The sequence below is a fragment of the Pteronotus mesoamericanus genome, unplaced genomic scaffold, assembly GCF_021234165.1.
Source record: "Pteronotus mesoamericanus isolate MK-2021 breed Mesoamerican mustached bat unplaced genomic scaffold, CSHL_Meso_final contig_657, whole genome shotgun sequence".
NCBI classification, from domain to species: domain Eukaryota; kingdom Metazoa; phylum Chordata; class Mammalia; order Chiroptera; family Mormoopidae; genus Pteronotus; species Pteronotus mesoamericanus.
The window spans coordinates 19,998,114-20,025,313 of NW_026555229.1; the positions used below are offsets into that span (position 1 = coordinate 19,998,114).

At 43.7% G+C, this 27,200-nt stretch overlaps 1 protein-coding gene across 2 annotated transcripts; it reads right to left on the reverse strand.

The window, feature by feature from the left end:
* Positions 1 to 332: 332 nt before the first annotated feature.
* Positions 333 to 26,091, reverse strand: NSMCE4A (NSE4 homolog A, SMC5-SMC6 complex component). 2 transcript variants are annotated; one of them, XM_054581630.1, is made up of 11 exons: positions 25,726 to 26,091; positions 24,950 to 25,027; positions 22,409 to 22,539; positions 20,055 to 20,206; positions 18,382 to 18,481; positions 17,547 to 17,637; positions 16,380 to 16,474; positions 15,254 to 15,302; positions 14,451 to 14,545; positions 14,275 to 14,361; positions 333 to 379 (listed from the first exon to the last, which is right to left on the reverse strand). In XM_054581630.1, exons 1-10 carry the CDS (start codon positions 26,009 to 26,011, stop codon positions 14,287 to 14,289), a joined length of 1,152 nt encoding a protein of 383 aa, XP_054437605.1. In that variant the 5' UTR covers positions 26,012 to 26,091; the 3' UTR covers positions 333 to 379; positions 14,275 to 14,286. The 2 variants fall into 2 exon arrangements, with proteins under 2 accessions (XP_054437605.1, XP_054437604.1); XM_054581629.1 differs by lacking the exon at positions 333 to 379 and adding an exon at positions 13,068 to 13,215 and having other exon boundaries at positions 25,726 to 26,090.
* Positions 26,092 to 27,200: the final 1,109 nt, after the last annotated feature.

The following is a 27,200-nucleotide window of genomic DNA, read 5'->3' on the forward strand; positions in this document are numbered from 1 at the left end:
CAGTTATCGTTGCTTTTAATTATTTCAATTATATCAATAATCACTATTTTCAATAATCACTTTAAATGTTAGTGGTCTAAATATATTAATGAAATGACTATCAGACTGGATAAAAAAATAAGGCCCAACTATATGGTACTACCAAAACACCCACTTTAAATATAAAAACAGTTGAATTAACAAGGGACAGAGAAAGATATGTTGTTAACACTAATCAAAAGATGGCTAGAACCTTGGCTGGTGTGGCTCAGTTGGTTGGAGAGTTGTCCCATGGATCACAGGTCTGGGTTTGATTCCCAGTCAGGGCACATACCCAGGTTGCAGGTTTGATCCCCGGTCGGGGTGCGTAGAAGAAGGCAATCAGTGTTTCTGTCTCTTTCTAAAAGCAATGAAAAAAATGTTCTCGAGTGAGGATAAAAAAATAAAAAGATGGATAAGGAGTTAGCTACATTAATTGCAGATCATGTAAACTTCAAGACAAGGGAAATTAGGATCAAAAGCTATGTTACAAAATAATAAAGGGGTCAGTTCTCCAAGAATACATATCAGTCCTTAATGTGTATTCCCCAGCACAGAGCGACAAGCTATGGGAGGCAAAAACAGAATTGCAAGGATAAATCAAATTCACTGTTACAGAAACTTCACCACTCCTCTGTCAGTAACTGACAGATCCAGCAGGCATTAGTCAATCAGGACATAACTGAACTCAACAATAACAGATCAACAGGATCTGACATCCACAGACTACTTGACCAACAGCAAGCAGCAGAAAACACATTTCTTCTCAAGCTCAAGTGGTCTTTTTTTTTTTTTTTTTTACCAAAATAGACCACATTCTGGGTCATAAAGAACACCTTAACAAATTTAAAAGAACAGAAACCATAGCAAGTATGTTCTCACACCATGGAGGAACAAAACTAAACATCAATAACAGAAACGTAGCTGGAAAATACCAAAATGCTTGGAGATTAAACAATACACTTCTAAGTAACACTTGAGTCCAAGAACTTTCAGGAAAAATTTAGAAATATTTTGAACTAAGTGAACATGAAAACACAAGTTACAAAAACGGGATTCTGCAAAAAAGTGCTTAGAGGGAAATTTATACCACCAAATGCATAGACTTGAAACAATATCAAGTTAACAATCTAAGCCTCCACATCAGGAAACCAGAAAAAGAGCAAATTAAATCCACAATAAGCAGGATAAAGTAACAAAAGTTAAAGCAAAAATAAATGAATTCGAACACAAGAAACCAATAGAGAAAAGTCAACAAAACCCCAAGCTCGTTCTTAGACAAGGCAATTGGCAAGGTTGTGGAGAAAAGGGAAGCCTAGTGCACTGTTGGTGGGAATGCAGACTGTTGCAGCCACTGTGGAAAACAGTTTGGAATCTCCTCAAAAAGCTAAAAATGGAACTGCCTTTTGAACTAGCGATTCCACTGCTGGGATTATTTCCTAAGGATCCCAAAATACCAATTCAAAAGAACCTACACACCCCAGTGTTCATAGCAGCACAATTTACAATAGCCAAGTGCTAGAAGCAACCTAAGTGCCTATCAGTAAATGAGTGGATCAAAACTATGGTACATTTACACAAGAATACTACACAGCAGTCAGAAAGAGCTACTACCCTTCGAGACAGCATGGATGGAACTAGAGAGTGTTATGCTATTGAAATAAGCCAGGTGGTGAAAGACAAATTTATTATCTCACCTATAAGTGGAACCTAATCAACAAAAGAAACAAAGAAAATATAACCAGCAACAGTGAAAGAAAAAAAAAACCCAACCATAATGAGAGGGAAGGAAGGAGGGGAAAACGGAGGAGAGAAGGGGAAGGGTCAAATCAAAGAACATGTATAAAGGACCCATGGACAAAGCAAAAGTGGGGAAGGACCCATGGACAAAGCAAAAGTGGGGAAGGATTGAGGGTGGGAGGCGGGGATGGGTGGGGCAGGGGAAAGCTGTGGTGGGAAAATGGAAACAACTGTATTTGAACAATAAATTTAAAAAGTTTCTTCCCAAAGTATGTAATAATTAAAAAAAGAAAAGGCCTATCAAATTGATAAAACTGGTGAGGCTAATTAAGAAAGACTAAAAAGACAAATTACCAATATCAGAAATGAAGGATCCCATGGATATGTAAAGGACAAGAAATTACTATCTACAGATAATGATAACCTAGAAGAAATGGATCAGTTCTTTGAAAGACAATCTACCAAAACTCACAAAAGAACAGATAATTTGAATAGGCCTATATCTAAAGAAATAGAATCAATAATGACCTATGAAAATAGTAGCAGGCCCAGATGGGTTCACTGTTTTAAACTCTACCAGACATTTAAGGAAGAAATCGTGCCAAATTTCCAGTCTCTTCCAGAAAATAGCAGCAAAAGGAATTTTCTTACCCATTCTATGAGGCCAGCATTTCCCTAATACAAAAACTAGAAAAAAAGACATTACAAGAAAGGAAAACTACAATATCTCTAGTAAACATATATGCAAAAATCCTCAATAAAATATCAATAAATGGAATCCAACAATGTATAAAAGAATCAAATACCACCACCAGGTAGAACTTACTCCAGGTAAATAAAGCTAGTTCAGCATTCAAAAGTAATTAATGTAATCCATTATATCCATAGGCTAAAGAAGAAAAATCATATCAATAGATGCAGAAAAAGCATTTGACAAAATCCAGCACCCATTCATGATACAGACTCGGCAAACTAGAAATAGAGAGGAACTTCTCCAACTTGATAAACATCTACAAAAAAACCTGCAGCTAACATATTTAAAGGTGGGATACGAAATGCCTTCTTGATAAGATCAGGAACAGTGAAAGGATGTTCCCTCTCACCATGCCCGTTCAGCATCATACTGGAAGTCTGAGCGAATGCAGTAAATAAGAAAAGGAGTCAAAGGTATACATATTGGGGAGGAAAAAAAATAAAACTGTTCACAAATGACATGTTTGGCCAGGTGGAAAATCTAAAAGCCTCAACAACAACAAAATTCTCTTGGAACTAACCACCAATTTTAGCAAGGTTGAAGAATACAATGTTAATTGGAATTTGAAACTAAAAACAATGCCATTTACATTAGCACCAGAAAAAAATGAAATATGTATAAAGCTAACAAAATGTATGCAAGATCTATATGAGGAAAGCTACAATCTAAAGATGAAATAAATGAAAGGTCTGAATAAATGAAAAGATGATCCATGTTCATTGATAGGAAAATGAATATTATTAAGATGTTATTTCTTCCCAACTTGATCTTTAGAGTCAAACTAACCCCAATCAAAATATCAGCACATTTCTTGCGGGTATCAACAAATGGATCCTAAAGGTGATAGAAGCAAAAGACTCAGTATAACCAAAACGATGTTAAAGGAGATCAACAAAATCAGAGGACTAACATTACCAGATTTAAAAATTACTGTAAAGCTACAGTAATCACAACAGTGGAGAAAGAACAGACAAATAGATCAAGGAAACAGAGTAGAAAGCCCAGAAGTAGATCCACATAAATACAATCAACTGACCTTTGACAAAGAAGCAAAGGCAATTCAGTGGAGAAAGCATAGTGTTTTCAACAAAAACTGCTGGAACAACTGAGCATCCACATGCAAAATAAATAAATCTAGACACAGACATTATACCCTTCACAAAAATTAACTAAAAATGGATCATAAGCAAATAAATAAAAATAACTCCTAAAATTCTCAACAATAACAACCCAATTAAAAATGGGCAAAAGATCTGTATGATTAAAATAATGGACTCCTATTATTATAAATTTGTCAAAACTCATGGCATGTACAACACAAAGAGTAAATCTTACTGTGAACAATGGACTTTGCTTAAGAATGTATTAATATTGATTCTTCAATTATAACAAATGTACCACACTAATGCAAGATACAAATATTAGAGGAACTTAGAGGAAGAGAGTACTTTTTATGCATATTTCTGTACACCTATAGCTGCTCTAAAAAATTAAGTTTATTAATAAAGAAAAAACAGTGGTTTAAAACTTTTAAAGTGAGTACATGTTGAACTGAAAATATTTTGTACATCCTGCATTTATTTTAATCTCACTTAGTTATTTTTTACTTTTGTAAATGTAGCACCTAGAAAAATTTAAATTTTAGCTGTGACTCACATTCTATTTTTGTCGAACAATGCTCGTCTAGAACCAAGTTCTTGCAGCTCTACTTGGCCAACCCAATTCTCTACTTGTCTCTGCTGGTAGGCCCTACAGTGTGAGGATCTTTCCTCTAGTGCCCCTTCCCACTTCTTTTTAATCAATTTCCTATTAACATTTCATAGTTCTCTGTTTGTTTTGGGAAGTCATCAACACTCCTCTGGCTCATACTCTGGTCCCATGGTCCCCCCGACACTGCAGTCTAGACCGCGGCCTCCAGCATCCCTCCCTCCATTCAGTACTCTGCCTGTGTAACTCCCTCTCACTAACAGCCACTCTCTGGGTCACTTCTTGCTTCATGGGTCTCAGAAGTGACTCCCCCATTGCTGCCACTCTGCTCAGAATGTGCTCCCCAAGCAGTCCTCCTTGTTCAGTCCCACATCCCACTGACTCCTGACCTTTGTTCTCCCTCCATATAAAGCATCCCCTCTCTGCCACTGTATCACAGGTGTGCCCTTTCATGCATTTCCTGCCTCCGATTGGATTGTAAGCTCTACAAAAGTAAGGACTGTTTCCGCTCCTCCAGTGTACCAAGGTCAGTTAGGTGGGATGGCATGTGCTTAAGGTCACAAGCTTTGCTTTTAGATACCCATGTTCAAGTGTCAGTCTCTCACTTGGCAGATGGGTGGCTTTAACCACACTGCTTAACTCTCTTAGCTGCTATTTCCTCATATGAAAAATGGGGAGAATAATATTACCACACAGAGTGGTTGGAGTGTCAGTGTTTCATGTTTAGATTTTACTGAGGCACTTTTTTTGTTTTTACACTTCTGCAAAGTGGAGACAGCAGGCAAGGTGCTGTTTCTAATGCTAGAAATTAATCTGTGATTATACTGTGAAATTCATTTCAAGTTCGGTGACATGAGAAGTGGTTCATAATTTCTGTCCAGGAACCATCATCTTCCCCAGGCAGGACTTTTCAACTATTTAGACAGAGTTCATGTTTTTTGACAAAGTATTAAAATTTAGGTATATGATAAAAATACTGTGAGCCAAGAGAGTCCTTTTCTTTTTATACTTTTCATAGAACAACATAGTTTCAACCTGATTTGCTTATCAAAAATGTTCTTTGTTTATCTCCTTGGTTTATAAACATTCTTTATCCTCCCTGTTTCTCTTATCAGAAAAGAGAAACAATTTACAACATAGTACTTAAAAGTACTTTTAAATCCATGTTATTCTCTTTATATAAGCTTTATTTTAATAAAGCTGATTCCTTAAAGAGAGGCTCACATTAAGAACTGCATTTTCTTTTTTTAAATCAAACACGAGTCTTCTATTACTGTTTTCACAGGATAAAAAAGGTATTGCCTTTTAGCCCCTGACACAGTGCCCGGCTCCGAGTGAACACAGGCCTGCCTCAGAGATACAGTGGGTTGGTTTCCAGACCACCACAGTAAAGCAAGTTGTAATATATTTGCTAGTGGAAGGTCTTGCTTTCAATTTGTTTAAAAAGAAAAAAGACACACCACCTGTGAAGTGCAAGAAAACAAGGTCTGCCTGTATTAGGACCTTGTGGTAGTATGATGCTGTCACGTCTCAGGTATAACAATTTTGGCTGAATTCATATCACATGAGTTTGATATCTGAGTGGCATAACTTTATCAGTGTTAAAGTGGTATCTTGGTTCAGGAAACCAGTGATTAAAATGTAAATTGAAATTTAATTCTTCAGTGCTTTCTTCTGAAATAGACATAAATCACTGTCACGACTTGATGTTTGAAATTAGTTCAAGAATAAAATATCCATGTGTACTTTTATAACTCTTATTTCTGAATGTGAGCTTGGGACTTCAGTTTCAGAGATCAAGCACGTTCAGGGTGGTACGGCCATACACGCTGGTGGCAGCTGGGGCTGCAGTTTCAAGAAGTCTCTACAAATAGTCCATTTTGGAAGGCATAGATGTTAGTCCTAATAAATGAGAAGCCAAGTTGTGATTAATCCCTGTGTTTTCTCCTTGTTACATCTTTTAAAGAACTAGAAACAACTCAGTGGGCTATATGAAGAGTTTGTTTGGACGATGCAGCTCCCACTTATGGTAAAGAGTATCTCAATGTGAATATGCAGAATCATTTTCATTAATCTGTACTTCAATATCGGTGTATTTTTTGCTTCTTTGCTTTTAACGAATGACCAGTTATGAATATAATTAAATAATGTGACTGAAAATATATTAAATAGTATTGGAGCTCAAAACCTTCAAAAGCAGCAGCAGTGTTTAGCTGAGTGGCATACCGGCTACGAGAAGATGAGACCACGTGACCGGCAATCCACATACTCATCCGGCTCCACCAACAACTGAATGTGTGCATAGGATCCACCCAAGGTTTCCCAGTGATTCCACTTCCATGGAAGGTAGACAATATATATTCAAAAAAGAAAAAGATGTTTCTGTTGTCTCGAAAGGTGTTTCTCTAACTGCACTGAGATGGAACGCCGTGTCTGTGAAACACAACCCCGCTCACACTGAAGTTCGTTCTCTAGCGATTACATGTTGTCTTCACCTACGACCTCACACTAGTCTCAATATAGGATAGTGATGATGCAAAAAAGCTTGCGACTGCTTTGGTTGCCCTAGGAAAGCATCCTGAAGGATCAGCAGTAGATGGCTGAACGTCTGACAACAGGCCAGAATCTTTAATGGCTGAAAAATGGTATTTTGCAGAAAAGAGAATGAGCAATTACAGTGGGGAGAGCAGTTGAGAGCAGATGCTGAGAGGAAGAAGGTGAAGGGCAAAGTTGTTCCTGAAGCTGATGATAGACAGGGCAATGGCTGAAAACAAAGAAGACACCACGAGGCTGCAAGGACAGTGAAAGTGACCAACAGTGCTGTGCGGACAGGATGCAGTGGGAGGAGGGGGGTCTATGGAAGGATCCACCGCAATGCAGGCTCCATCTCACACCCTTCTTACGTGACAGAGTCAGAATGGTTGGATCGGAGTGCAGAAGTATAGTAGGTGTTTGCCTTCCATTTTGAGTAAATGTGAGAGAATTTTCATTATCTGGGAATGAGTGTAGCCCAGGAATGAAAAGTATGTGCTTAGGAGCCATTCAGGCACAAATTCTCCTTCTGAAACTAACCCTGGGAGTTTGACAAGTCTCGCTTGGCCTCAGTCCCCTTCGCCATGATATGCGGATAATGAGTACCTACTCCATATGGTTGTTTGGAAGATTAAGTAAAAGAATCCATTTAAGCTCTTAGCACAATGTCTAGCGTGTAGTAAACTATAAATGTTGCTTTGGAAGTAATACAAGAATCTCTTAGGAAAGGAAAACATGAAAGCAGAAATATCAGTCTGTTAAGTAATTAGCTTTACTTAAAAGGCAAATATAGTTTTGGTTTCTTCCAGTTCTATGTTCTAAAATCTTTCTCTTTGCTACTAAGAAAAGTCAGAGAAAAACTTTATAACCCAGACTGGTAAACATAAAGCCTGTTTACTTACTACCAGGTTAAGAAATAATAGGTCTGGAGGATGATCAATATGACTGTGCAGATTTTTCTGCATTGCTGTCAAATTGTTTATCTAAAATGTAAACCTTTGACAGGAATCATGAAACATTATAGTTGGATAGTTGTTGGTGGAAATTAATGAGAGCTTAAAAATTATATTTATTGTTAATAACTTTATACACAACAACTTAAAATGGACTTAACCTACTCTGAACAGCATTTTCCCATCAAAGGTAGTCTTTGATCTACCAACAATTAAATTACACAAACTACTCTTTGTATAATTTGAAATAGCAATTCAGCCTCCCCTTCCCAGGGTTAAAGTAGAGGTACTTCTGACAGCTTCGACCTCAAACACAATGTGGCTCTTTGTTTATATTTTTATTAGAGAGCATTTCTTCCTTGCTTCAAGGAAAAATAGGAGACATTAAACAAATTGTCAAGTCCTGCCTGTTGGCACAGAGAAATGCCTTTTGCTACATGTGGAAAGTCAGTCCCAAATCATTCCCTAATATAATTCACACTACAGCATGTTTCCTGAGACCTTTCTCTACATCCTAGTATAATTTCTCTTTTTGATCTTCTAGATTGGCCTGGGCCAAAAATACTCAAGACCCTCGAATTGCAGTAGGTTTCCAGTCCCCACTAGAAAAGAAGATTAAGGTGAGGAAATACATTTACTGTGAACTTTGGAGCCAGTAACAGAATCACACAGTTTATCACCAAGGTCAAAAGGGACCAAGTGCCTGTTATGTTTAGTTCAGCATGTGGTTCACGGGGCCCCAATGGTGCGGGCAGGACAGCACTGATTACGTAAACACAGCCTGTCCTCACAGGGCTGGTTTGCGAGGGACGATGACACTGAGCAGTGTTAGCACCAGTTGTGATAAGTGTCATGAAAGGATGGGGTTTTATTGGAGTATGTGAAAGGTAATGAGGAAGTGGCATTTAAGCTGAAATCTACAAATTTCCTATGCAAGTGCCATAGTCAGAGCTGCTATATTGTGTGTTTGGAACTCTATGAAGAAGAAAATACTCAGATGGAAATGAGAATATAGCTTTTAAGGACACAAAGTCCACGTGGCTGCAGCAGAGTGAGCGAACGGTCGCGATGGGAGGCTGTTGGGAGAGGCGATCAGGAACCACATTACGGGTGCCATAATGAAGTTCGAGGTTTTCTCCTAAAAGCCAGAGGACCGTATCCCAGGTTCCCATGCAGGAAAGGGACAGGCTCTGATTTGTGGAACACAAAGGTCACTCTGGCCGCCATGCGACGGGTCTGAGGGGTTGGGAGGAGAGGGACAGATGTGTGGACTCAGGGAAGCCAGTGAGGCTACTGCCGTAGGGCAGGGGCATTCTGAAGTTTTAAGTGTCAGGACTGAGAAGCGGGAAAACTGAACACTATGTAGCAAGAGTCAAGTAAAGATGCTTAGTAAACAGTATGTAGGTCTGAAGGTGAGGGGCAAGCATAGGGCAAGCGAGGGCAACTACAAATAAGTAGTGCCTCGACTATCTTATTCGTTCCTTTTCCCACTCTCTAGAGCAGGGCCTGACACATGGTAGGTCTCCTGGTCCAGTGATTGAGACTGTCCGTGTCCAAGGAGGACTAAATGTGACTGTGCTCTATCTTCAGTGACAATTGGTGCCATATTTTCCTGCATTACATTTAAAAGCCAGAACCAGCAAAGCAAGTGAGGGAGTGGCCACGAAGTAGGAAAGTAATGAGGGGCCAATCAGTCACCTGGGGACATTCAGCTAATGGCCGGAATAGTCTAGGGGTCCAAGAGAGCCTCAGCCACATGCCCTTGTCCACAGCCTGGAAGCCAGGAGAAAATAAAGAATTTCAAGGAGGAGACAGTGGTCACCTCTGTAGAGTGTTGCTGAGAGGTCAGGTATGGCGGGGCCAAGATGGGCGCACTGAATTTGTCAATGTGGTGATCACTTAGTGACCTAGATGACAGCCATCTCAGTGAAGGGGTAGGGGGTGGAAACCCAGCTGAAGAGGACTGGAGGGAAAACATGAGGGAGAAAGTAAGGAAGGGATGTAGGTAAGTGCCTGCAAGGTACACGGTGAAGGGGAGCAAAAAAAGGCAGAGGCTGGAGAGGGAAGGTGCGGTAAAGGAAGTTTCCTCTTCTCTTTAAAGCCACTATACACTGAAGCAGTATTTTTATGCTGATGGAGTGATCCAGTAGCAGGGAAATTTTGATGAAGCAGAAAAGGGGATTTGATCATTGCAAATGGAAGCTCTTGAAGCTCAGGGAGTACAGGTGGAAGAACTGGCTTTTGATAAAAGGGCAGGGTTTCCCTTACACAGGCAGGAAGGCAGAACCTGGGATAGATGCAGGACCACCAACGGGGAGGAGGGCGCTCCCGACTCACTGCTTCTGTCTCCTCAAGGACGTCTAAGGGCGAGTCTTCACCTAGGAGGGAACGCTGCAGCGGCCAGTGTAGGCGAGTGAAGACACAGGCACGGAACCCAGTGAAGAGACCCGAACGGGAACATAGGGCAGGAGTGCCAGGCAGGGCTGATCGCCATGTGAGATCTGTGCCATGGACCACGGCAAAGGACAGCCAACTTGAAAAGTTCTGATACCTTCCTCTGACAAGCGTTGGGGTGTCCATTCCAGAGAAGTGAGGAAACTGTTATTTCACATTTCAACAGGAGAATAAAACACTCCATAAACTTAAGGCCCAGTCTTTTGATTTCTGGTTTGCCAAAGCAGAGGAACACTACTGCCAACAATATCAAGAAATGCTGGAAGAGGCATGGAAATGCAAAATGGTTCCAAACTGGGAAATTTACATAGAGGAAGAGGAAGAGGAAGAAGAATCACAAAGTGAAAAAACAGGAGATGCTAAAACATGGGACTATCTAGTGTCTGAGAGGGAGCTGAACCACATAAAGAAACACATCTACCGAACACTACAAGCTAGAGGCCTCAGAAATGACAAGTATCAAATACATCCTAGGAGAATTTCAAGTGAAATTACTTTCCCCAAAACATTCACCCCAGAGAAGGAGGAAAACATGGAAAATATCCAGAAAACACCCAAAGCAAAAACCCAAAGGCACCCGGTGGCATGGGCACAGGAGCAGATGAAGAAACATCAGGATCGCATGGTTCGAGGGCGAGAGCTGGCAGAGCAGAGAAATAATAAACAAGGTGCTCAGAACCTCGCAACCCAGGAGGCTCCTATCCTAAAATCGCAGGTGAGGACAGAAGAAGAGAAAGAATTTGAGTGGGTCACAGCCTATCCCATTGTCCAGCCTCACCAGGAAGCACCTATACAAGTGACCATTCGGAGGGAAAAGTCCAAAGAAGACTGCAAAATTAAAAAAACACTTTCAAGAGAGCTCTTGAATATACCACCATTTCTGAAAAGTCAACTAGAAAATAAAGTTATTTTCTAGATTACTGTTATTTCTTTTTTAAGCTAGCACACTTTCATAGTTGTTAGTGCAGTAAAATCCCATACCCTAATTTTGTATCTAAGTGCATCACACCAGGAAAAGAAAAAGTTAAACCATAAACAAAACTATTGACTTAAAGCCACAATTTTATTGTACCTCACAATTCTTTATCAAGAATTCAGGCCCAGCTCAGCTGCGTAAGTTTCTGCCCCATGTGGCACCACCAGAGCCACTTGGGGACACTTGGGTGATGGCTGGGCTAGTCCAGAGGGTCCAAAACTTCTTCCCCTATATGCCCTAGGCAAGAACAGCTAGAGGGCTGGGCTTCGCTTGGCTGACCCCGCCTCCTTCTGACCCCTCCCCAGGTAGTTTCAGAGCCACGTGGTAGTTGAACTTATTACATAGTGGCTCAGGGCTCCGAGAGGCCTGTTAGACACTATAAGGCTTCTTTCCGACCCAGCCTCAGAAATCTCAGTACATCACTTTGCCACATCCTACTGCTCGAACAAGTCACCAAGAGCAGCCCAAATTCAAGCAGAGAGGAAACAGACTCTTCCTCTCAAAAAAATTTGCAGCCATTTCTTAATCTACCACTCCAAAACTCTGAAGTCTATCACACCACAGAAGAAACAAAGCAGAACACGTCCAATTCTGTAGTAGAAAAAGCTCTATTGTGAAAATACGGACTAGAGTAGGGTAGCCATTTACGGGCATGTGGAGCCTGAGTGTGCACCTTGGGTCACAATTCCTTAGGGAGGCAGAGCCGTGAGGAGGGAAGCAGGGCCTGTGGTCAACACTAATGCCTGCCTCCAGCCCTGCCGTCAGCACAGAATAAGGCACAACCCTGGCCCTGGGGGGACTCCCCCGGAAGAGATGTGCAAATAAGCAAGGCGAGGAGCACAAACAAGGTAACTGAGGTAAGAGCGGGGTGCTACTCAAACACAAAGTTCCGGAGGAAAAGAGAGTCTTCGGGCGTACGACAGGAGTTTCATTTTTAAAAGATGACATTCATTAGTTGTTTTGGTTTTTTTCCCAATTCAGAAGTCTAGATAAGGTCTGTTGATAATTTTTTTAAACAATGAAAAGGTACATGGTTAGGAAACTCAGTAGTTCCCAAAAGAGATGATATGCAAAGCAGCTTTTCCACCTCGGTTTGAAAAAAGTAACCACTCAAATTTCTCACGTGAAGAATGTCTGAAACAAGCAGAAAGTAAATGAGTGAAGGGAAAGAGGAAGGCAACGTCAAACACACATGCTTGAAAAATTACCATGTTAAGATCACATGTGTGATTCCATTTATGTGAAATGTCTAGAATAGGCAAATTTTGGGCGATAGAAATAGGCATATTTACAGACAGAAGCAGGTTCGCGGTTGCTGATGGCTAAGGGGTGGGGGAGGGCAGGTGAGAGGGCTGAGTGGCTGCTAACAGGCAAGGTTAGGTGAACAAGAATGTTTCAAAACTGCGGTGATTCACAGCCCTGCGAGTAGACTAAAAAATAAAGTACACCTTAAATGGGTGAATTGTAGGGTATGTGAGTTCTATCTCAACAAGGCTGTTCAACAAAAATGAAAGAGACGGCTAGAGCTTCCAGGACAAAGTGAGCCCCTAAACGTCGGGCTTCAACGCAGGACTGGCTGCGGCTGAGACAGACGGACTGGCCCTGCGGGGGGGAGCAGCCCTGGCTGGCCGGGCCAAGCACGGCGCAGCTCTGTGTGTGCAAATCACAGGCTGAGTCACGCGACACTGCTGCTGCTTGACGATGCTTTAGCTACAAAAACTATTTTATATGTTACAACCTAATATGTTGTCACTAATATATGACTTGACTAGATGGCTTTACAGCTAAAGAGATGTAAAAAGAACCATAATGATGTAAGGGCCGTTAATAACCTATCTAAAACTTTCAGTGGGACAGGGCCGGAAAAGAAGAAACTCTCCTGATAACAGAAAATAAAGAGTAACTACGATTATTTGTGAACATGGCAGTGAATTTCCTTTAATCAAAGACAACCATGACAAATTCATCAACTATCAAAAGCTACATTTTACTAAAAACAATCTATCTTTAAAAATGTTCAATCATACAATATATACAATACATGCTGCTTTCCTTTTGGGATTTCACTATCCACTTGAATCCTAAAAAAAGGAGGGAAATAGCCAGTTAACAGTTTATAAGTCAAAAGTTGATTTAATTTACATAACTGAAATCTAACAACTAGCCCCTCCTCAGTGAGTAGGGCCCATGTTAACCCATTATACAGGGTGGAGCAAACGTACGTTTACAGTTGTGAGTACTTGAAACACAGAGTTTGTTCTTGAATTACTACTTATTAATTATTGTGGTATTTTCCATACAAACAACTGTAAGCCTACTTCTGCCCCGTCCCATGTTGGCTGATGTCAATCACCCCCTCCCCAATTATCCTAGATCAAAAGCAGCTCCATTAATTGAGGCACTATGAAGAGTTTACCATAGGGACTAAAAAGCTAATTTTAACTCAAAATCATAAAAAGTTTGAACTAGAAAAAAAAAACTTAGCAATTATCTAATTCAGAATCCTGCCCATTCTATCACAGATTCCTAGATGAGGAAGGGGAAGCAGGGTGAGAGTAAGTGATGTGCCCACTGTTTTAAAGGGGCAGAGCCGGCAGACCCCCGGCCTCCTGGTTCCCGCCCACCGCTGTCTGCAGCACCAAACGCCAGGCCTGGCTCAGGCTGCCCTCTGGCAAGGCTCTCCCTTGCAACCGTGAGGCATCGCTCCACAGAATGACTCAAATTTAAGAAATGGCCATTCACTAACTGCAGTTCAAGATAATCCTCCTTTTCTGCTCTGTTTCTACAAAACAAGCAGAGCTAAGGGCACACTGAACAAAGCTGAGGGGAGGATTCCATGTTCCACTTCTCTTCCTTCCTTATCAGGTGGTTGTGTTAGGGGTTAAAAAAGCCAAACCAAGACTAAACTCCCGCAGACCTCTGCCCGCCACACATCTGAAGGGCCCCAACGTAATCAATCCAAAGAAGGGGCTTGCAGCCACTAGGTCCTGCTCGACCACTGTCGCCAGCACACAGTCCTAAGAATGGGGCACCAGAGGGAGGCAAAATCCAAATTTCACCAGAACGTGACAAAACAGGATGGTTTGGGACGCCAAGTAAAGTTTGATGAAAACTTGCATTTGTCCCATAGAAAATGTTACCTTCAGCTGGTGTCAAGTGCTTAGGCTCTGTTGGCTCTGGCTCGGAACAATCACAGGCTCTGAGATCTCAAAGGTCTTCACAATCTCCTGGCAGAGAACAAAGGACACGTGGGCACTGGGTTTACGGCGAATCAGGTCGGAGACAGAACCACCCGGGGGGCCGTGCGGAGCTTTACCTCCCAGTCGCGATAGCTCAAAGCTATAATTCCTTGATTCCTGATTTGCGTGTTCTGATCAATGCCCTCACTTTCTTCATTAATATTAACAGGTTCTGTTTGAAAGACAAAAGTTTTCAAAGGTTATCAAGTCAGAAGTCATCTAAACAGCAATCATGAATCATAGGAATGAAACCTGTTATCAGGACAGTAATTCTAATAGTACACACTTACTAGGACTTCATATATCGAGGTGTAATATTAGAGTAGCAAGTAATCCCTTTCCTTCCATTAAAAAATGTAGTAGAGGAACACATCCCTGTCACTCGAAAACCTCTGTGCATCCACATACCAACCACAGAGCTAAGCCCTAGTGAGTCCAACATGAAATTGGCCAACCTACAAATGTAATAAAAGTGCTTCATTCTCTACAAGAGGCCTTACCAGGAGAAGCATAATGGAGAGTGAGAAATTATTCAACTAAGAATTAAAGATTCTTTCAGAGAAAGAAGGAACTGGTATCAGGGAAAAAAATAGAAAGAAGGAAACTACAAAAATAACTGCAATTACAAACGTTCTAAATTAAAATTTGAGGGGAAGTATATCATTTCTTGTTAACCTTGACAGCAGCAGATTTTGAATCAGTAATATAGATAAATCCATCTGTTTTAAGCTATGACCATGTTTTCAGTTAGTTGAGAAAGATAATAGCATTATAAGTTACCTAAAATGAAAACTTTTACATTTAGTAAAATGCATTTCATAAACTCTAGTACCAATATATCTTCTCTAAAACTAATTTTGCTGAACACAGGATCACTAACCTATTATTGGCAGTCGATCTTGGTCAAGTTTTATTCTTGCAAAACCATCCTAAACCACACACAAAAAAAAAGATTTTAGAAGACTAAAATTTAGATCCAAAACCTGTACCATTGGATAAAAAAAATTACTCAATTAGAAAGTTCTGTATCTCAATGAAAACATAACAATATCAAAGCAATTACCTGGACAACTTTTGACCATCTTTCTTTACAGTCTGTACCTGAGGCGCCTCATCTGCTTTTCCCCCCAGACACAGCCTCCATCCTGAGGGGCTCATCAACAGAACTCTGTCTGCCTTGCCTCTTTAACTGATACATACACAGTTGTGAACACTTAGATTTTATTATGCATATTCTATCATTTACCATTGACAAAAGAGGCCTTTGTTATCATTTCTGGGAAAACACTTTGGTCAGTATGAGATTTTTATCTCAGGTTAAGATCTCATTCATCTTACATGTGCAGGAAAGCAAGCTGATAAGGCTAAAGACAGTCCAAAGGAAATTTCCATTGTACATTTTCTGACCTATTTTGAAAAAGTTTCCAACTTAAAGACCTCCTATATATCCTTTACTCAACTTCACCAATTGTTTTGAGTCTTGCCCCATTTATCATTCTCTCTATATAAAGGGGCAAGCAGAAGTAGGTTCGCAGTTGTTTATATGAAAAAATATACAAAAAATACAAGAATAAACTGTTTCACATACAACTGTAACCCTACGTTTGCCCACCCCGGTATATTATGTTGATTTTTATGAGAGTAAGTGATAGACAGCCTGACCCTTTCCCCTAGTACTTCAGTGAGTGCTTCCTGAGAGCAAGGGTATTCTCTTACATGACAGGACAACTATCAAATTCGGGAAATTTAACATTTATACCCAAGAGCAATCTCATCTATATAGTTCCATATTCCTATTTTGCCAATTCTTTCACTAAATAATTTTGAAGTGGGAAAGCAAGCCCACAAATTTTGAACTTGTTTCTTGTTTTAGCTACTCTCCTCTGCCTCCAGGTCAACCAGTATTTTCCTATAGTAGGTCGACATGCTTTGCCTGCTCCCCTTGATAGCTTTTATTATTTATCTTTTTAAAAGCATAAGAAAGCAATTAGAGGAATAAATCTTACCCTTACAATGAAGGATACATGAAAGATGTTTTCCACCGTACGGGGGAAAGAATGTGGATCAATCACAAAGTCAAAGAAGGACATAGGAGTATCAGCTACAGACAAAAGAGGAAAAAATTCTTCAAGACAGGAAAATGACTTTTGCATATCAATAAGCCCACTGCTCTGTAGTGGAAGGAAATGAGCACCCCTCCTGTTGTTGGGAGTGTAAATCGATACACCCCTTCTAGAGGGCAATTTGGTGTATCTATTAAAAATAGGTATGGCCCTGAACAGTGTGGCTCAGTGGCTTGGGAATCATCCTGCAAAGCACAAGGTCCCTGGTTCAATTCCCGGTCATGGCACATGCCTGGCTTGCTGGCCAGGTCATTGGTTGGTGGGAGTATGAGAGGCAACCAATCAGTACTTCTCTCGCCTATCGATGTTTCTCTCCCTCCCTCTCTCTAAAAATAAATAAATAAAATCTTTAAAAAAACAGGTATGGCCCCTGGACCTAGGTACCCATCTAGAAGGCTGTCCTACAGAAGTATTTGCACACGTGCACAAAGTCATGGCGAGATTCTTCACTTTCGCAGTTTACACAGGAGTAAAATGCTACAAAGAACTACTCATCCACTAATAGAGAAATTAATAAAGGCACTGTATTTATGATACAGCCATACAATAGGAATCACTGAAAAGAATAAGGGGGAGCTACATGCACAGATAAGGAAAAAAACACATGGAAAACATGGAAAAGTCACATTGCTGAAGAATGTGCGTATTATGATTAGCTTTGAAAAAAGCAAAATAAAAAAAATTCTCACTACATATGTGCATATTTATGATTGACATAAACATAAGATAATCTGAAAATATACCTATCAGGTGGTTACCCCTGGGTACTCCTTACTTTTTTCGCTTCTAATGTCATATTTTATTTTTTAACAGAAGAAAAAAACGCAGTTTAAAAATAAAAAAGAAAAGTTACTTCACCAACATTCTCATATGGAGCTTCTAAAGGGGAGAAGCCTCTTTGAATACATATGCCAAAAAAATCAAAATGATGCAAACATTACATATAACTGAAAATGCCTTTTAATAAAGATACTACCAACTTCTCATTGAAAGTGACACACATCATACTAATACAAATTGCCCCATTTTTGAACTTGGTATCATACTTACGATCTTCTCGAAAATAGGTCTGCAACAATCCTAAGATCCTTTCTACTTCTTTTTCTGTTGCTTCTTGATGAGATTCTTCCATTCTTTTTAACTGCAAATAAAAAGTCACCATCAAGCTGGCTGAGCCCTTGCCTGCCCGCTGACCTCTTCTGCTCTTACACATCCAAACTCCTCTAAATGTCTTCTACTGGGGACTGCCAGTGGTGTCTGCCCTCACCTTAAAGCTCAGTTAAAAGAGAAAATGTTCTGTAACATTTGTATATTAATTTTATAGAGGACTAGCATTACCAACCATTTTCAGGTTGAACATAAAGTAGGAGACTACAAAAGGGTACTTTAGAACAGGCTCTCAGCTGAGTGGTTTTGCTCCCGGGGACATATGCCAGTATTTAGCTGTCACAACCGGGCTGGGGAGGAGAGGCGCTACTGGCCCCCAGTGAAGACGGCCGCAGATTCTGCTCAGCCTCCTACGGTGCACTAGACAGACCAGACCCTCCGTACAGAGTGATCCACCCCCAAAGGGTGGAGGCGCCAAGGCTGAGCAGCCAGACTTAGGAGAACCGATCCAAAGTGTAGAAACGAGATAAAACTAAGAGAAGTGGCCAATCCAATAAAAAGTTTTAAAACCTTAAGTAAAACAATTATTTAAATGAGTTAAAACTAAGACAAATGGTCAAGCCAATGAAAATTTTAAAGGCTTACATGAAACAATGATTTAAGGGATTCCAGAACCTAAAGCTTAGAAAAAATGGCCAAATTTGCATGTACATTATAGTAATGGCTATTTTAATTTGAGGTTCTTTTAAAATTCCAGTTAAAAAAAAACACCACAAACCTGCTCAGGCATTTTCTTCTCCTTTTCTGCCGTACAGACTCTTCTTGGACGTTCAGTCCGTGGCTTTGGCACAGGGCATTCTCCTTGTATTGAACCCAACCTAATGAGAAATATGCTTTCATGTCTTTTTTGGTTTGTTTTCTAAACAAACTAATTTCACTAACTGAAAGCGGTTCCCATGAGACAGTCAAATCCAGACCAGGCGTCAGTGACGCACGAGCTGACATCAGATCAAGACTGCTGTCGGGCCTGTGAGGTCCTTTCTGCTCCCTGCGTGTTTCTGGAAGAGCTCCTGGGAGCTTCACTCGGCCCTGGGTACCTCCTCCAACACCTGCATGCTTTGCTCTGAGCACTGATCCCGTGAATGTGCCTCTGGTAGTCCAGCTGGCCTGTCGTCTGTTTGGCAAAGCCAACTTCAGCCACCGGGAAGGATAGGCACGTGGGGAAGGGGGACAGCTCCACCGGTGTTAAAAGCCTCTGGACAAGGTGTGCCAGGGTGGGGGTGCCCAGCCTGGGACCACAGGACACACCTGTCTATGGATTACACAGCGAGCGGAGGCCGTGGGATTCCTTCCCCATTTGGACTCCCTCCACCTCCCGCAAAATGCCCTACTGCAGACTCAGGCTGCAGCAGTAGATGTATCACGCAGAGGCCAAGGCCCCGAGAATTTAGACCCGTGTGGTCCCTACACTTGAAAAGATCAAAGTGTCCATGTAGACAAATGTATATTCATGCACACAGGCCTCAACACAATACGACAGATCCTACAGTGCTGTGCTGGAGCATCGCTCAGGGCCTCCGACGGCCTTCGGGCAGAGCTACCTGCCCGGGCGCGGGAGAAAACTGGCTGCGAAATGTGACCCTACACTGACAGCTCGGTCTGGAGGCTACTGGAGGCTTCCATGGTGGGGCCTGTGGGCCGAGCAAACCACACGTGCAGGGGCGCAAAGCTCTAAGTAATTCACAGCAGCGGGAAGGCGGGACGGACGTTGGATGAAGTGTAAGTCACGCCACGGAAGGCTGGCCTCACCTCCTAGGCCTTATGGCAGGGCCTAGAGCTCGGCAGCAAAAAAAAAAGACTGGGATTTTATCCAATACAGAGGTTGGAACTTCATGCTGTAATATATCAAGTGGCCCTGGGCACCTGTCCCCACAGCACAGACCTATACAACACAGGCATCTCCAAAGCCTTCTCGCAGAGACACTACCACCCTCAAGGGGCTTTGAAGGGTGAATCAGAACAGAAATGCCCAGGAGCTATTCCTCTTAAGAAAGAACCAACTGGGTGGTGACCTCGGAGGAAGTAGCTCCTGGGGAACAAGGTTCACATATTTGAACGCTGCCTCCCCGAAAGAGCCATGAAGAGCTGTGCTTAGTTTCTCCATAGGACTGAGCTAGGAAATTAAGACAGAAACGAATTCCATTTGGGTATAAAGGAAAATTTTTCAAAATGAGAAATGCCTTCAAAAAAGACCTGGGCCGTTTATACAGTGACTCAAGTAGGCTTCCCATATAGGGAAAGTTTATAAACTCAAATCAAAGTTCATAAACTCCCTAAACAACGGCAACATGCTCATCACCCCTACAGCATCAAATAGCTTTGGTCTCTACAATAAAAAACAATTTAAGGTTTACAAATAACTGGTCTGTTGGATTTTTAAAATAATCTTACAGAAAGTGGAATGTATGGGTTTTATTAAAGGTGTTTTCTGCTGTTTTGCCTGATATTTTCCAGGAGTCATAGACTATGAATTCAAAATCAGAACTATCTTCATCACGGATGAGATCTTCAGCTTCTAGTGGATTTACACCCATATGTGTCAGCTACAAAAATGAAGGAAAACAAAAAACCCCAGTTAAGCCACAAGCAATCATTCACCACATCCAATAATCTGTATCTCTAAACTTTAAGAGGCCAAAGGCAAAGTCTGTTTCAGTGTCCGAACAAGTTGGCGAAATTTCTTATTATAAAGATAATTTTATGGGTAAATCCCTATTTTCAGAGGTACCTTCTATTGGCAGAAGATACTCCTCAATGCACTTAGAACCTTTGGTGCGAAGGTGAGATGGTGTAGACCAAGGGCTCTCCACCGGGGCCAGTGCGTCCCCTAAGGGTCTCTCGGCACTACCAGGAGGCATTTTGGGTTGTCACAGCTGGGTGTGCGGGTGCTCCTAGCATCTCGTGGGCAGAGGCCAGGATGCTGCTCAGCATCCTGCAATGCGTGGTAAAGAGCGACTCCCCGTAGGCTGGGCGGCCCTGCCCTAGCCCACGCAGGCTGCAGGGTTCAGGGAGCCCAAAGAACTGAGCCCGCTGGGGTTTTCTGGGTCAGAAGCAGCTCCTTTGTAAAACATCAGTAAAGCTGTACCAGCATGAAATTACGAAATCACATCCCAAAACGAAAGCTCCAAGATGGAACGAGGAAGTTGAGCTGGTATTCAGATTTTCACTTTTAGCCAAACCCCAGACCTGTGTGCACCGTGTCCCTCAGCACATTCAGAGAACAGTGGCCTAATGCCAGGGAGAGAACTGTTCATCTGGAAATTGCCTTCCTGGGAAGAGTTGGTGGAAATCTAGTAATTCTCCTATCTCAGACTATCTTACAGAAAATGTATCATATTAAATTTGCTTTTAGGAAAGGACATGTTTATTACATTATAAAATTATAAAATGGCTAAGACATTATCAAATTAAAATGGTAGTATCACATAGAAACAACAATCAAAAAGCCCTGAGAGAGCATAACCCTATTAAAGGCGATCCAGCTTTGAAGAAACGAGAGCCTGCCAGAGGCCGGTCAGAGAGCTGTGGTCGCGCGGCACCCCTCGCCTCCCCCCGCCCCCATTTCCTGCGGCCTGCCCCGCCCCCCACCGCACACTCGCGGGAGGCTGTTCCAGTTCTTGCCTGGTCAGGTCTACCCATCTTTGCTTTCTCTCTTTTTAGTGTTATACTTGGAAAGGTCTTCCCCACGCGGACACTAGGCAGCTAATGATTTAGGGTTTGATATGGAATGCTTCAAGACTTCTGGAACTTATTTTGATAGGTTAGTTAAACTACGGAGCTGATCCTGATAAATAACAGTAATTTTTTAAAAAAAAGCAGCCCGATATCGGGTCACTCTATTGAGCTGTACGTTAGTGTGCATTTTAAAAAATGCATTATACTTCAAAATAAAAGCGTTTTCAAAAAAGAAAAGCTTAAGGTTTGAAATGGAAGTAAGTTAAATTTAAATTAAAAAAAAAATTAAGGCTTACAAAACAACAAATACCTCATTCCTTTACAAAATAATTAATTTATCTGGACAGACTGCACGGTAGTAAATCATCTTAACTATTTAACAAACATCCAGTCAATGTCCTAGCAGAAACACCAGGCTGAGAGTAGAATTAAAAAAAAGATAACAGAGTAAGATAAAAGGCCAGCCTCACTGTGCTTTTTGGGGTAAATCCATCAAGGAAGAGTTTCAAAATTTCAGGTAACAAGCATACAAACTTATTAAAAGGGAAAGAAAGGTCACTAAAACAGCAGCAAAACAAAACAACACAAGCAAGGCTCCCATACAGTCACATGGCCAGTCTCCGAGGCAGACTACACACTCGTCCGCCACACAGCCAGACAGGACCCGTTCCCAGCAGAGCCTGCCGCCTGCCGCGCAGGCTTTCGCCCCCCTCCCCCCGCCCGGCCCGGGGGCAAAGGTCCCAGGCCACTAGGAATAAACAAGAACACTTAATGAACTAATAGGTGACCGAGGGGAAAAAAAAATACAACCTTTTCTACATAAACCGCACGGGGAGTCTGAGAATGCTAGAGGTTTTCCAACTGCTCGGGGCTCCCGACCTAGCCAGCTCCCAACACATAGCTCTTCCATCACCTGCTTAGTTTGGTAAGATCTCTGTGAGGGTATCTGAGACTCACTCCCCAAAATAGTAAAAGTGAAAGTGAAAGCTATTTGTGTATGGATATAAGCAAAGTAGGTAATTATACAGACAAAACATTTTTTTATTAAGATTCCGTAGCTTTGAACTTACTAGAGTTTCAACATATCTTAACATATCAAACGAGTTCAGATCAGAACGCAGCTGCTTGGCTTTCTCTTTGCCCAAATCGGAAGCCAAAACGAGAAAGTGGGCGTCCAGGACTGCTTCTCTTGCTCGGGACACTATTCAAAAGAGAAGAAAAATACACACATTACAAAATACACATTATCCACAGGTATTCCCCTCACATTTCCAACTAGTTGCTCCGCATTCCCCACTGGACCTAAATAAATAAATAAATAAATAAATAAATAAATAAATAAAATCTCAAACATACCCATCTCACTCTGAAAACTGGCTCCCCTGGCCAACTCACCAAAATCTGGAACCCAAGTTGACCAGCCTCCCTGAAAACCAGCTCTGTCTCCACTTTTCCTACTCCCAAGAACTCAACCACAATCTCTTAATAACCACGGCTGGTTAAAAAAGAAAAAAAAAAAAAAGACAAAACAAAACCCTCTACCATCTCTATCACATGGCTTTTCCCTTGACTCCAATAACCCCGGCTAGTCGCTACTCTCCAAGGGGTCGGTGTAAGTCAAGCTGACCACCCACTATGCTTTCGTTGACCAGCAATCGGTAAGTTGTCAAGGAGCCTCAGCTGGAATAATGTCACGGGCCGGGCAGCCAGCAGGAGATTCCCGCCTCCATATGACATCCCAGGCACCACCCTCCGGGCAGCACGGAAACGAAGGACCTCTGAGGATAGATGATCCGATAAGATTTGACAGAGGACTTGGGGTTTAAGGTAAGCTATAGGGAAAAGAGATTTAAGTATCACTAAAAGGAGGCACGTGATTGGGCAGGGAAACTGAGGATGAAGTCTGGGGAGATGAGGGAAGGGTCCACCTGCGGGAGCAGGAAGGCTGTGGGGCTGGGTTCACCGGACCCCACAGGGAACAGGGAGTGAGAAAAAAGTGCTCTGGGAACACTGCAGAGGTGGACTGAAAAGGGAGCCAAGAAGAGAAGAACACAGCAAAGTCTCAACACAGGAACGCCTACGCCTGGCCAGCTCCCCGAGGCCATTTCTTGTGTCTCACTGGTTTCCTGGACACTCCTCAAGCTGGTGAACTGGCTGACTCCAGGTTTTTGTTTTTCTAAGTCCTTTCCCCCCTCAGTTGTATTTCAGGAGTTACAGCAAAAGTGACAGTGAGTGAGAGAAGCTGCAGAAGTTCATTCCTGGGAGGCGCCCGGCCTCCCGCGCCCATCAGCCTCGGCACATGCTGTTGCTTTAGGGCCTCTACAGAGTTAAAACCGATCCACCACCCTGTCTGCTGACCAACTCCCTGGGCCCAGCTGAGTGGGTTATTTTGCCTTAAAGATGTGACCCAGCCAGCACCTCTGGACATAGCTGAGGAGAGGGCTGGAAGGGACCTCTGGGTCAAGAACTAACAAGAAGCACAATAAAATTCCAAAGGAAGGCAAAGTAACCTCGAGGTGAGGGACTTGGGATCCAGGCTTGGGAGAGGGAAGGAAAAGCTACAGAGGGTGGAGGAGGGATTTGACCAGGTGAAAGGGAAAGGATGGCTCCGGAAGGTTTTGGTGAGATTGAGCGAACTGGTAGACCAAGATGGGGCTGGTCAGGAAGTGTGGTCAGAGCAAGAAGGGTGGCACCCTGAGAGCACCTGGGCAGAAAAATGTTCCAAAGGGACAACGCATAACCCCCCAGCCACACTAGGGAACGACTGGGAATCAAAGTCTGGCGCTGGAAGGACAGGAGAAACTGTGCTGTAAGGCCAGCGCAAAGCCTGTTGCCTCTTCCACTGCTGCAAGTGTCAGCGGCTCCCTTTCTCCTCCCACATGACCGTCACGGACAGGCCTGGAGGGAAACGTGGTCCGGGGACTAGTCCTAGGGCTCTGTGACCAAGGGCTCGCATCCGGAACTACCCTGACCTGCCCTTTGTCCGACCACGCTGCTGCTACGTGACAAGGCGGCTGCTTCTAGTTCAAGCGGTGATTGCATTTTGAGGCCCCTCACCCCCCAGTCTAGAGCTCAGTGCAGAGATCGCTCCGTCTCTGTCTCTCTCCCTCTCTCACTCACATCCCGTCCCCCGGCTGCAGACCAACAGGTCCCCTGGTAGACGTGGCCACCCGCACCGGGTTACATAGGCGGGGCAACAGCGGAGACGAGGGAGGGGAGACAGGACAGGAGAAGAAACAGGATGTCAGAGGCCGGCTCCGTTCTCTCATTCACCCGTTCAACCAGTGTTTGCCTGTATCCTGGGACATGGCAGTAAATACAACCTAACGGCCACAGATGATAAGGTAAAGGTCTCAAACAACAGAACCACCTACAAACAGATTGCCCACCGCCAGAATTTCCTGTAAAGTCCTTCATTACAAACACACACACACACACACACACACGCTTAAGAAACGGAAAGAGCACAATAAAAGTGATATCACTGCAACGAGAGAGAAGGTTCCAAAACTAGAAAAGCACTATTATAAATGTGGGATACATAAAACTAACTAAAAGGATCCTAAAACGTATGACAAGAAAGATCACTCATATATAAAAGAGTGAATTACCTCCATTAAACAGAGTGTTGGCCTCTTCAAGGACCTCTGTTAATTTGTCGCTGGCATTCAGTATATCCTCCCGGTTTTCTATGTTAAAAAAATACAAACTTTGGGAAATGTGATCATTCACCAAGTCGTTGACAAAGTAATCACCATCAGTAAAGCCAAGCCCCGCCCCCTGCTTCCTGGCTAATAGTTCAAAGATCTTTAGTTTTTTAATCAAAAAGGCGCGTCAAGACTACCCTTTGAGAACTTAAACTTTAGAAGGAGACCGGCTTCCTCTAACCTTCCCCCAAAGGGCTCAACTGCTGCTGCAGCCTCTGAGGAGCGCTCCTAACAGTGGTTTTCAAACTTCGCAAGTCACACAAGTCCCCAGAGGCCACACAATAGATGGGAGGGCCACCGCCCCGTTCCCCGAGTTTGGCTGGGTTTGCATTTGTGACAGCGCGCTCGGTGACGGTGACGCTGCCCCTGCTGCGCGGGCGACCACACCGGGGAACCGCTGACTGCAGAAAACCGAGCCCGGGGTCCGCGCCTCGCCTCTCCCCCTTCTGGCCGTCTGGACTCGGGCGCGCCACCGACCGCGCCCGGCCTCCAGCTGTGCCGTCTTGCCCAGCGGGGACCTGCGCGCCCCCGCCAAGGTCGTGCGGCTCCATGGACACGATGAATGTGGGAGCACTTGGGGCGCCAATCGGGGCGCGGCTGAGCCCCAGCGCCGCTGAGCCGCCGGGCCGCGCAGGGCCTGCGCCTGGCACCTGCCCCGCCCGGCCCGCGCCCCGCCTTACGTTGGACCGAGTTGATGAGCGCCCGGTACTGATGGCGGATCTGGCGGCACAGGCCGTGGTCGGTCTCCGCCTCCAGGGTCGCGGGGTCCACCATCTCGTCCCCGGAGTCCGACGGCTCTCCCTCCTCCAAGCTCGGGCGCTCTGGGGCCTCCCTGCGCTCGGGCGCGACGCCGCGGCGGGACGACAGCGGGGACCGCGAGCGGGAGCGGGAGCGGGGGCGATCCCGGTGCGGGTCGCGGCCCCGGCCCCGGCCCTCGGGCCGGCGGCCGCTGCTGTCCCCGGACATCGCGCCAATTCGCCCTGCAACTTCGGAACGGCGGAAGTTCGCGCCAGAAACTGAAACCCCTGCTCGGCGCGAGCGCCTGCTCCCCGCGGAACGCGGCTCGGGGCCGGCGCGACTGCACAGCGACGCCTGTGGCGGGAGGCCGGCGGCGGGCCAGGCGCGCGCAGGCGCTACGGCGCCTCCCAACAGCGCCGGAGGTACTGCAGATCCCTGGCCCGAGCCCTCCGCCCCTCTGCATTTGCTGTTCTAAGACCCCTCCTTCTCACGCTGTAAAGTGGTCAGAATCTTGGTTGTCTGGTCCCCCGTGCCCACCCCGCTAGACCTTCAACTTCCCAGGGTCTCTTTGGCGCTCCAGCACACGGCTACTGCTGGCACGTCCTGGGCACGCAGCACACGTTAACCCTGGATAACAGTCCCTTCTAGACACTACCTGTCTGCACCATGGTAGTTTATATTCGTAATTGGCTCTCGAGCTAAAAAAAATTCTCAAATACCTTCGAAAGGGTCCAAGAGAGATGGGATTGTATTTAGTATAGTTTTAAAGATAAACGTATGAATTTTATTGCAAATGTTTTCCCAAAGTTCCTTTTGGTGCTGAGAACACATTTTCTCACCAGAACAACATTGTAAGTTGAGTTACTACACAAGCCTACAAAAATGTCATTTTCTGCTTCATGCACGCTATACATTGCTGCCAAGCAGCGACACCTCGCTCTACCCCTGCCTACCTGGATTTCAGGAAAGTTATGCTCTGGTGCCTGCCTCACTGGATGAAGTGTGGTTGGCCGAAATGAGTCATGTCCCTCGTGATCGGGCTAGGGGTAGGCAGGCGACCCATTTTAGTTCAGTGAGGTGTGAGGGCGTTTCCTACCTGGATGGAACACAAGCCTCCAGAAGGGAAATCTCTGTCCCCACCCCTCCTCCTTTGACATATTGTCATGACATGGTGCCTGGCATGATAGTGCCTACTGCTGATGAGGTGAAAGCATGAAGAAAGACCAGAATACGGAAGATAGCACATGGCTGAATTGCTGAATGAACTGACTACCTCCAGACTCCTCCCCCTTAAGCCATAAATATCCTGTGCTTTAAGCCACTGTGAATTGCTTTGTGTTACTACTTGCAGCCCTATGCATTGGAACTGAAACAAATACTTAGCATTCTCCTAGGTGGAAATTATTCCAAGCTCCAG